At 44.6% G+C, this 11,464-nt stretch overlaps 1 protein-coding gene across 1 annotated transcript; it reads right to left on the bottom strand.

Annotated features, from left to right (window-relative positions):
- Positions 1-2,130: 2,130 nt before the first annotated feature.
- MAPK1IP1L (mitogen-activated protein kinase 1 interacting protein 1 like) lies at positions 2,131-7,785 on the bottom strand. Its single transcript, XM_075613783.1, has 4 exons — positions 7,640-7,785; positions 4,818-4,845; positions 2,547-3,704; positions 2,131-2,272 (listed from the first exon to the last, which is right to left on the bottom strand). Exons 2-3 carry the CDS (start codon positions 4,839-4,841, stop codon positions 2,601-2,603), a joined length of 1,128 nt encoding a protein of 375 aa, XP_075469898.1. The 5' UTR covers positions 4,842-4,845; positions 7,640-7,785; the 3' UTR covers positions 2,131-2,272; positions 2,547-2,600.
- Between the last annotated feature and the right edge of the window lie 3,679 nt (positions 7,786-11,464).

The following is an 11,464-nucleotide window of genomic DNA, read 5'->3' as shown; positions in this document are numbered from 1 at the left end:
AAATGCATAGCACACCTCAAAAAAAGGTCACACACATCTAGTGAAGCCTCACACTCGCCAGTGATGGGGACAAGCGGATCCTTTTATTTCTAGCAGGTTATTATCCGTAGACAGGCACATCCACGTCCCAGCGTCTCTTGATTAAACAAAGAGGGTCTGAAAAGGGGGGGAAAAAAAGGGAGTGCGTCACAAACGGAGAAATGCACAACGTATTTTCCAGCCAAATGGATTAAGTAACTGATGGTGGAAACCCCTGGCAGGTCCTGTCCCTCCCTCCCTCCCTCGTTCTCCGGCTAGCCGGCCCCCCAGAGGACTTGGTTTTGGGATTTATTGTGGGATCAACGTTTTGGTTTGGACCGGTGTCAAGACAAAGGTCTAAACGGGCGACTGAAACGTTGATCCGGCAATAAATCGCTTACGTTTATACCAAGTCCTCTGGAGGGCCAGAAGGTACCTTTTTTTCCCCGCTATTTGTGGCGGTCTGAGCACCTGTGGCAGTTTAGAACTGGATTCACGCGAGTTCTCCTTTGAATTCACCGTCACCCTACCCTTGTTCTCGTCATTAATAAAATGGGTTTAAAAAAAAAAAAACAGTGTGAACAATGTTTATGCTAAAAATGTCACAGAGGCTGCAACAATATCTCAGGACAAACTGATTTTTCAGATCATCAAAGCCATATTTTCAACTCAACACTAACGTGAAAATGTAAAGCCCGATTTCCAGATTAGAACCTGAAAGTAATACTGCAATAAGGCCCGGCTGGTATCACTTAACAGTGGGAAGATTCCAAGCCACAAATATCTCCCAGAATCCCTTGCTGCAGTGGAAGCACACTATGCTGAGATAATGGTGAAAAGCAGCGTTGCAGACCTATCTGAGACGTGTGAATGTGCTCACAAAGTGATCATTTCATTTGCAATCCACAAATAAAAACAAAAATAAAATAAATAAATAAACACAGGGAAATCGGTGTTTGCGACCCTAATCCTTGCGCCCTTGTTCTACAGAACTTCCAAACGCCAATAGAGAAACCCTTAAACAAGATGGACTCTTGCTGGTCAATTACTGTTGGTTAAAAGGATGGAAAGGGGAAATGAATGAGATTTGCCTGCAGACAGTGCTGCGGTTACTCATATATTTAAAAATAAATGTAAGTGAAAATGGCAAAATCAGGCAAGTATTTTTAAATAATTTTTTTTAAACGTTAAAGATTCCCAGGGGAACCAAAAGCTTGTGAGGGTTGGTACAATTTTCCCCTAATCCGTTTGGGATAAACCGATTTGTGAAGATTTGTACCTAGAAGGAAATTAGTAAAATCGACACCATCTACTCGTGTAGATTTTCTTTCCAAGTCAGAGGGGCTACTCCAGTCCTCAAGGGCCACCAACATGTTTTCAGGATATCCCTGCTTCAGCACAGGTGGCTCAATCAGTCCCTGCTTCAGCACAGGTGGCTCAGAGGCTCAGAGTCAAAGACTGAGCCTCTCTGATTGAGCCACCTGTGCTGAAGCAGAGACTGATTGAGCCACCTGTGCAGAAGCAGGGATATCCTGAAAACCTGACCTGTTGAGGGGGCTTGAGGACTGGTGTTAAGCAATGTAAAATGTGATCAGACTTCGTAACTTCCATTACCACTCCAAACATATAATGCAGAAGGCTTTTTCCATGAGATACGAAGCTGTACAAAGCATCAGCATGTGTCAATATTGTAAGATTTTTGTATCGTCATCTTGGGCTGTGTTTACAGTACTGGCGACTGCGACGTTGCGCAGCCCTGTAGCAAGTTCATGCAGTCCGTCGCGGGTGCCCATAGTGGGGGCGACGGCTGACGTCATGCGGTCGCTGGAAGTCAAAGGATTTTGACACCTTCAGCGATCGGAGTGTGACGTCACCGGTTCTGCCAATGAGGGCGAACAGCACACGGCCACGCTTCCGCCACGCCCCATGTCCAGAGCCCTGCACTATAATCAGGCATCGCTATTACAACGGCGACGGATGACATCACACGGCCGTAACTATAAACGCAGCCTTACCCACTGCACTATATTGTTATATCTCAGCAATAAATGTTAACTATTCATATCGCCAAATACATTTACATAGTACACTTACCATTTCAAGCTTTTCCATCTAGGTTTATCCAAAATGGAGATTGGCGGCTTGTAGACCCAAAAAATGTGTGGCTATGGTATTTAGAGGTTTTGTTCTCTCGGCAAACAGAGGATTATAGGAGAAGATTGCACTGGGGTGTGTCTGTAATTCAACGATGGAGCTAAAAATTTAAAATAAAACAAAATCTGTGAACTACATATAACACTGGATATGCCGTGCAAGCAACTTTCTTTGGCATGTAGTTGTGTTACTAGGATTTGTAGGATGCTAGGAGAACAGAAATTACCCATGGACAATGTTAGGCAGCTGTGCGGTGCGAGACAAAGCTGAGGAAGTAGTGAGTACCGTCACTTTGTCGTGTCCTTTCTCAACATTGTGTAATGTAAACATAAAAACAAAAACGACCGATTGCTCAGGAAACAAGTTGTACTCACTGGACAGCGTCCTGGCACGGGTCATCCAACGGAAGGCATGGGACATGGACGGCTTCAGGGATACGATCTTGGACTTGGGTATGATCCTGGGGCTCCTGAAAATGGTACAGATGGGGCAGGTCCCCAGGCGCCTGGGGGCACAGCTCCCCATAGCCCTGCTGGTGCACCGCCGGGTGCTTGGGGAGGGTGCGAGTATGGCCCTGTGGCTGGATATGGCAAGTTTGGAGGTGAGGGGTACTGCCCACCCTGGGATTCCCATGATCCAGACCCCCAAGGCGCCATTGGTGAGGGAGCTGCAGGTCCTGATTGACCATACGGTGCTGAAGGTGATGGATAGGGCCCACTGGGCATAGGGTAAGGCCCACCAGGGGAAGGAGCTGGCCCAGAAGGATTTGGATAAGATGGGCCAGAAGGACCAGTGGGGTTAGGATATGGTGCTGGCATTCCACCGGGCCCTGAATTATAGGGTGCTGAAGGATACTGCCCAGAGGGGGCTGATGGATATGGCCCAGTTGGACCTGCTGGATATGGCCCAGTAGGTGCTCCTGGGTGCTGCCCAGCAGGCGCTGCTGGATAGGGCCCGGTTGGTCCCGAAGGATATGGGGCATTTGGTGCTGCTGGATGGGGCCCGGTGGGTCCTGCAGAATATGGGGCATTTGGTGCTGCTGGATAGGGCCCGGTGGGTCCTGAAGGATATGGGGCATTGGGTGCTGCTGGATGGGGCCCAGTGGGTACTGAAGGATATGGCTGGTTTGGGCCAGTTGGATTTGGGCCAGTTGGCGCTGAAGGATATGGCTGGTTTGGGCCAGTTGGAGCTGAAGGAAATGGCTGGGTTGGGCCAGTTGGATTTGGGCCTGATGGTGCTGAAGGAAATGGCTGGTTTGGGCCAGTTGGATTTGGCCCAGCTGGTGCTGAAGGAAATGGCTGAGTTGGATGTGGTCCAGCTGGTAATCCTGGATACAGTCCTGCTGGACCTGGTCCATAAGGTGCATTGGAAGCTGCTGCGCCTGGGGCAGCTGGTGCTGGTCCAGTAGGAGCGCTTGGGTTGGCGTTCCAAGGGTTAGACCCTGGCCAACCTCCTTGTTGCGGTTGATCTGGTCTTGGGTTGTTTATTTTCTGTGTCCTAGCCGGTGTCGAGTCTGGTAAAGCATCTGCCAGCTTAAAAAGCAAACGCAACACGTTAACAAGTTTGCATATTTTGTTAACGGTACCTTCCCCCCCCCCCAGTGACAGAGGGGGGTGCAGTGCGTTGCATCTCACCCACCACAGTGTACATCTGCGTTGCCCCAAAGGCGCACAGCCTTTGGGGCAGCCAAAGGGTGTGAGCCGTTTGTTGATGTTAAAGTGATGTTAAAGCTGCTCTATTTCTATCTGAAACTAACAAGCCCTTTATCTCCTGAACCCAATTTTACAGCTCTATCTGTCCATGAAATGTCTGCGAATGACTGTATAACCTCTGTTCTTTTAATGTAACCATGTATTGTTTTATAACTCTGTGCCCAGGACATACTTGAAAACGAGAGGTAACTCTCAATGTATTACTTCCTGGTAACACACTTTTTATAAATAAAAAGAAATAAATTGCAGGCATGAGGTGGACATTTTAGAGCGATTCTGGATTGGAACCCCTAATGGTAAATCTAGATTCATTCCAAAGACATGTACCCAATAAATATTACTGTCCCAAATATTATTTAACTCAAAAAGAAAAAAAAAGTGTAGCCCTGAAGATTGTTTTCAAACATTTCTCTCACTTTTACCAAAATATTCTGTTTTCTAAATCCTGCCGATTACTTAGAGATTTCAAATGAATCGCAAATAGTTTATGTCTTGCTTATTAAAAGTAGTGCAGTACTAAGACTGGGGGTTCTTTATCGTTTGAAGGCAAAAAAGAAGAAAGAAAAAACACAATACAGAGTTCTGTTTATCCCAGGGGTGAGCAACTCCAGTCTGCAAGAGTTACCAACAGGTCAGGTTTTCAGAATATCCATGCTTCAGCACTGATTGAGCCACCTGTGCTGAAGCAGGGATATCCTGAAAATCTGGACTCTGCCTGTAATGCGTTGCACAGGAGAAAGGCGCAGTAGATACACTGCAGATTATTAGTTTGACTTTTACCATTCAAACATTTTTTTTCTGGAAAAAAACTCTTCCACGTGAGTCAAGTGACCTAATCACGACATTTGACATTGTATCCTATTGCCCCAACATTATTGCAGCATTGGTGAGGTACATCTGTCCAACTAAAAAAGATTTCTTGGTGGAACTTACCGAGAATTCATCTGCGCCAGACATTGTGCTGAAAGTCAAGAAGAAAAAAGAAGTTTAACTCACAATAAAAAAAAAAAAAACATCTTTCGAATTAGGCAACATAGTCATGGTATTGTAGCGCTTATTACAAGTTGCAACCTTAGTTAAGGCCCACCAGCAATGAAGACCTTAAATCCTCGCTGACTTTCATGGCATATGTGTTGTTGACTGTGCTGAAACAGGGGTATTCTTAAAACCTTGGATGTTGGTGGCCCTTGAGGCGTGTAGTTGGCCACTCCTGGTTTAAAGTCTCATTTTCTCTTTACATGACATTTTTCTGTCTCCCTATCGCTTGGCAATCTTAGTAATAACTTTAATCCCTGGTGTAGCATGTTTGGTAACTTACTATACACAGAGGACAGTGAGGATTCCAGTGAAATGTGAAACATGCAACTTGTGTAACACTCGCTTATTGAGTTTGTTTGACTATCTGTAATACGCAAGTCACGCATTGTTGACATATTTGCGGTTATCTGGTTGGTATGGAAGGGGAGAGCCCTTGATACTCATGTCAGAGTTATGTCACGATCAATGGACAGAAGCAGAAAATGCATTGAGAAATCCACCAACAATCCCCCTCCCCCTTGTCACATAAAAATGGATCTTAACCAACACCTCCCATATCTTTTGCCTTTTATCTCACCCAATTATTTTAGCTATTGTTGCACAACGTCGACATTTGTGATGTCTTCAAAGCAGTGTCACATTTGAATGTAGTCTGCAACGGTTACATACGCCTATAACATTTTATCTTTAACTGTTCATGCAATGAATATATATATATATATATATAAATATGAGAGAGAGACAGAGACATATAACAATGTTCACTTATTGTGACAATGTATTTGCAACAATGTATTATTTGTCATCATAACTCTGTGCCCAGGACATACCTGAAAACGAGAGGTAACTCTCAATGTATTACTTCCTGGTAACACATTTTATAAATAAATAAATGTTTGATCAGTAAATGTATTCTTCCAAATAGGTCAAACAAAAAATTCCAATTGATAAGTCTACAGAAATAACTACCAGACCCCCCTCTGGGTCCAAAGCCAGACCAAGTTTTTTAAGCAACCGTATATTTGACACGTGTGCCTTTTAGGTTATTGGCCTATGTTTGCTAATTCCTAAAACATGCGAGAGCCACAGGTCCTGGCGACTAGATACAGGGAAGACATTTGGAGATGTCATTTTTAATGCACCCACACAGTAGAAATAGGTTTGACTTTTGAGAGCTGCTGACCTGTAAGGGCTGTTGTATAGAGGGCGCGTGCGGCAGTTTTAGTTGGCTGAGGTTAGTCAGCCTTGCTATAATGGTGCCGCGCGCGCACGGCAGGGAGCGTGGAACCGGCCGACCGGGGGAAGATGAGGAAAAGAAAAATTTTGCACTGCTACCGCCGCTGAAATGTATGTATGTGTATATATATGTATGTATGTATGTGTGTGTGTGTGTGTATATGTATGTATGTGTGTGTCTGTGTGTGTGCGCACAATGTTAATAAATATTTTATTCTTACCAACATGTCTTTTTTAAATCATAATAAATAATAAATTATACATACACACACACACACACACTCCTGGCAGCACAGACCACCATACACACAAAAAGTGTGCGTCACGTGCATGCGTGTTCACACAGGCGCGCGCACGGCTGCACACGGTATATTACGGGCCTTCCAGCAATGACTACATTAGACATGAGACAAGTTTTCCCCAGTATTCATGTACTAGGATTTGCAGTTCATATCAGATGATATCTTGTATTGGCACCTATGTAGGGGGGTGGACTTTTACAAATTACACCTGTAATTAGCAATTAAAAAGTGATCATTTCCTAACTTTATCCCTCTCAGGATGGAACAGTACATAATTGTTATACAACAACTCAGAAATACCCTTATACACACCCTATTATAATATATGTAAATGTATGTAATAGGAGTAGTGTTGAAATACATTTGGTGTGTATACTTGTACTTTATAAATGACTCATTTTCTATTTATGTTTAACGTTACACAGTGGTCAAAGAATCATGTAGGACTTGGGTGGCCAACTCCAGTCCCCTAGGGCCACCAACAGGTCAGGTTTTCAGGATATCCATGTGGCTGAATCACCTGTGCTGAAGCAGGGATATCCTGAAAACCTGACCTGTTGGTAGCCCTGGAGGACTGGATTTGGCCACCCCTGCAGCAGGAAAAAAACACTACTTATATGTACTTATAGTATTTTAAGATTAAACTACATTTTTTATTTATATATATATATATATATATATATATATAGGATTTTAAAAGCATTTCCCCTGTAATACATAAGAATATCGCCCACATGTTTCTCAAATATACAGGTCAAAGATATTCGCCCCAATGTAATGTAGAACTTAATTAAGGCACTTGGGCCTCTGTTACTGTATGCATATAGCGCAGACAGTATGCATACAGCGCAGACAGTATGCATACAGCGCAGACAGTATGCAGGCCATGACTCATAACATACATGACCTTTACAGGACTTGCTACACTTTAAAAAAAATAAGTTATTCCAAGTCTGTCCATCAACATGGAACTATTTAAACTGGGGTGGTAAAGATAATATACTGTAGTTGGCTTCCAAGACCGGAGGGAAACTGGATAGTAATGAAGTTCTGATAACGCTCTCCCTTCTCTCCCTAACCGGGAATGGCACCCGGGACCAGGGGCTGCGCCAGGAAGGGCTGCTACAATGTATCCCCAGCTCCCGCTAGCAGCGGAGGGGCCGCGCAGAGGGGGGTTACCTTGTGCCTCCGGAGAGGGAAGCCTGTCTCCTGGGGCTCGGGACGCAGCGGGAAAGCAGCAACGACAGACGTGAGAGAGCAGCTGGAAGGAACAGGAAGCACGCACGCCCTGGCAGGGTGCAAAGCCTGATCCTTCCCGGGCAGACACCCCCCTGCTGGATCTCTATGTGCTTAGCATGTCATGCACTTCTCATTAGCCCACAGGGTTACAGTGTCAGTGAGTGTTACAGTATCAGTGCAATGTTACAGTGTCAGTGAGTGTGACAGTGTCAGTGCAATGTTACAGTGTCAGTGAGTGTGACAGTGTCAGTGCAATGTTACAGTGTCAGTGAGGGTTACAGTATCAGTGAGGGTTACAGTATCAGTGAGGGTTACAGTATCAGTGAGGGTTACAGTATCAGTGAGGGTTACAGTATCAGTGAGGGTTACAGTATCAGTGAGTGTGACAGTGTCAGTGAGGGTTACAGTATCAGTGAGGGTTGCAGTGTCAGTGAGGGTTACAGTGTCAGTGAGTGTGACAGTGTCAGTGAGGGTTACAGTATCAGTGAGGGTTACAGTGTCAGTGAGTGTTACAGTGTCAGTGAGTGTGACAGTGTCAGTGAGGGTTACAGCATTAGTGAGTGTTACAGCATCAGTGAGTGTGACAGTATCAGTGCAATGTTACAGTGTCAGTGAGTGTGACAGTATCAGTGAGTGTGACAGTATCAGTGCAATGTTACAGTGTCAGTAAGTGTGACAGTGTCAGTGAGTGTGACAGTATCAGTGAGTGTGACAGTATCAGTGCAATGTTACAGTGTCAGTGAGTGTGACAGTGTCAGTAAGTGTGACAGTGTCAGTAAGTGTGACAGTATCAGTGAGTGTTACAGTATCAGTGAGTGTTACAGTATCAGTGAGTGTGACAGTATCAGTGCAATGTTACAGTGTCAGTAAGTGTGACAGTTATCAGTGCAGGGCTGATGGACTGGGCCCCTTTAGCAATACATGGCTATCTGGCACATACAGATGGATACATTTTATTTGCTGTGGCAATATGATAGTGGAGCTTGCAGGCAATTTACTATATACAATCTTATTAATAAAGTGTCTGTATTTCTGCATCTACTTGTATATACACATGCAATAGAATAGTTATTACATATCCCCCCACCCCCTAATCAGCTGATCACTGGCAGATCAGTCTCCTTTAATTAGCTGAAGGTTCCGAGCTTCAACCACTGGTAGAAATAAATGCATTGGGTAAAGGCTGACAGCAGCAATACTGCACCCCCCTCTTTTCTTCTTAATGTTATATGTAAAGCATGTGACTGTGTAATTCTACACTCTTACCTAAGCTGCAATCGTTTGGTGCGCCTGCTCCAAATCTGTTAAAATCCTGATTGTGTGCCTAATGAAATGGCTGCCTTGTAACTTTGTGCTGCTGTCTGTGAAATGCTGCAGCTGATATCTAACATTATATTAAGTGTAACCTATTATTGTTACAGCTTTCAGCGTAATAGACAGACTGCTGTTTGGAACGCAGCACCAGATCTGTTTGTGATACTTTGTTGCCAAAGGACAGAGCTCAACAAGGGGTTTGTGAGAACCTGTTTCAAAAGATTAAGTGGATATAACTTTCTAAATGGTTTTCTGTAATGTGATGTAATGATCAGTACGTTAAAAATGGCATTAGGAATTTAAAAAAAATGCAGACTGATCTAATACTACAGAACTGATTTATTTAAAAAAAAATATATAGGATTTTTCACGTTTTGATGCATGAATTGAATAGTTACAGGACAGGGAAAAAAACGGTGCAGTACCTGCTAAGTAGGTACAGCTGGTCTCATTTGGAGGGTTATGCATCAAAGATTCCTGGCTGCAAAACTGGAGCAAATCATTCCTGCTGCATCTTATGGGAATGTTTATTTGGTAAATCTTGGTCAGTAAGCCTGTTACAGGTTTTTCCCAAGCTATGCGTGGGAGGGGGAGGGGGAGGGGGACTTTCATACCTACTGTAGCCCTCTTTGGGGCTACCCTGAATGGAAGAGGTACCCTCCTGCCCCCAATCAGTGCTTCTCAATATAGGGGGGATCGGAGTCAGTAGCAGTACAGGTGACACCAGGGCGAGTTTTGGATTGGCAGAAGGGTAACCTTCAGATCCTTTGCATATATAGCCTCTTTACGCTCAGCTTTTGCCTCCCTGGCCCCCTTTGCTGCTAGAGAGGTAACAAGAAAAACTCTTTTTGTTGGTGCTTTTAACAATCAGTTTATGCTGTGTATTATCCCTGGCCTTTTTGTACTTTTCTATGGTACAAACCACGACTGCCCCAGTTATCTATGTAAAAGCAGTCACATAATAATGCTAAACTGAACCAATGTGTCATTTGGCATGTATTTATAGGGCTTCTTCACAGAGCCACGGCACCTGTATCCCATAAGTAAGCCCATTGAAGTGAAATGGCTTATCCCAGGGGTGCACAACTACTCATGCCTCCCCAAACAGGACAGGTTTTTAGGACAGCCAAGTTACAGCACAGGTCGCTCAGTCGAAGACTGAGCCTCTGATTGAGCCACCTGTGCTGACTCGGGGTCTGATTGAGCCGTCTGTGCTGACGCTGGGATATCCTGAAAACCTGACCTGTTAGAAGGGGGACTGGAGTTCAGCAGCCCTGGCTTATTCTGTAAAACTGGCAGTTTAAAAAAAAAAAAAAAGGCCTCAACGTGTCAAACACATTTCACATTACAGTCACAGTAGCCGTCTTCCCCCCTCTCCCAAACACCTATTTATTTCGGCTTAACTGAGCCGGATTCTGCCGGGATTCTACTAGATGTCGATCTGCAGGACAAGCTTATCCCGTATTACTTGTTTTAGTGCATTTTTTTTTTCAAATCGTTAAAAAATAAATAAAGAATCCATAATGTATGTTGGCAAATAAGGGATACAGGTCTGGATCATTATGCAATGTGTTGTTTGATACAAATTATCTATATAAGGCCGGGGTGGCCAACTCCCTGCCCGCAAGGGCCTCCAACAGGTCAGGTTTTCAGGATATCATTGCTTCTGCACAGGTGGCTCAATCTGTCTGACTGAGCCACCTGTGCTGAAGCAGTGCTATCCCTGACCTGTTGGTGGCCCTTGAGGACTGCAGTTGGTCACCCCTGATATAAGGCCTTTCATTTCTCCCACAAGCAGTATATGAGAGTGGGATATAACAGCACGTTGGTGGGGGTGTTATTTATATGCAGGCTGACTAGCTGAATCGGACCCTGGTAACTGCAATGCTGGCCCTCTCTTTCCAGCACTGTCATGGTTCATTGCCAGGGACAGGTTTAACTAGACCTATATTTAAATTGTACTTTCCTAAGGAACTCATTAAACGCTCACAAAAGTGAAGCAATTTTTGCCTGGAAGATGTGAAAGCAGAACTGGCTGTGCCTGTTAGAACCAGACATAGGGTTGTGGGATTCTTGTCACAACAATGTGTGTTATTTATAGACATTCTGGATGTGAGGACACTGTGTCCCTCCCCTAACACTGCATTGGTACTCAGATACGTGGAATGTATTATGTCAGGGGTTCTCAACTCCAGCCCTCAGGATCTCCCAACAGGTCAGGTTTTCAGGCTATCTCTGCTTCAGCATGGGTGGTTCAGTCTTCGACTGAGCCACTGATTGAGCCACCTGTGCTGAAGCAGGCTCTTCGACTCAGCCACTGATTGAGTCACCTGTGCTGAAGCTGCGCTATCCTCAAAACCTGACCTGTTGGGGGCGTGGCCAGGACTCTAAGCTGCTTTAGATTTTGTTTCTTTAGAAACCTGGGCTGGACAGAACCGCAACAGGGGGAGT

This window comes from Ascaphus truei, chromosome 9 (assembly GCF_040206685.1).
Source record: "Ascaphus truei isolate aAscTru1 chromosome 9, aAscTru1.hap1, whole genome shotgun sequence".
Classification (NCBI taxonomy): domain Eukaryota; kingdom Metazoa; phylum Chordata; class Amphibia; order Anura; family Ascaphidae; genus Ascaphus; species Ascaphus truei.
This window is presented reverse-complemented; position numbering and strand designations above follow the sequence as displayed.

Excerpts from the sequence above, each read along its gene's own strand:
- MAPK1IP1L (XM_075613783.1), bottom strand. The coding sequence starts at position 4,841 with ATGTCTGGCGCAGATGAATTCTCG. Across the intron at positions 3,705-4,817 it reads CTGGCGCAGATGAATTCTCG|CTGGCAGATGCTTTACCAGA; the intron begins GTAAGTTCCACC and ends TTGCTTTTTAAG.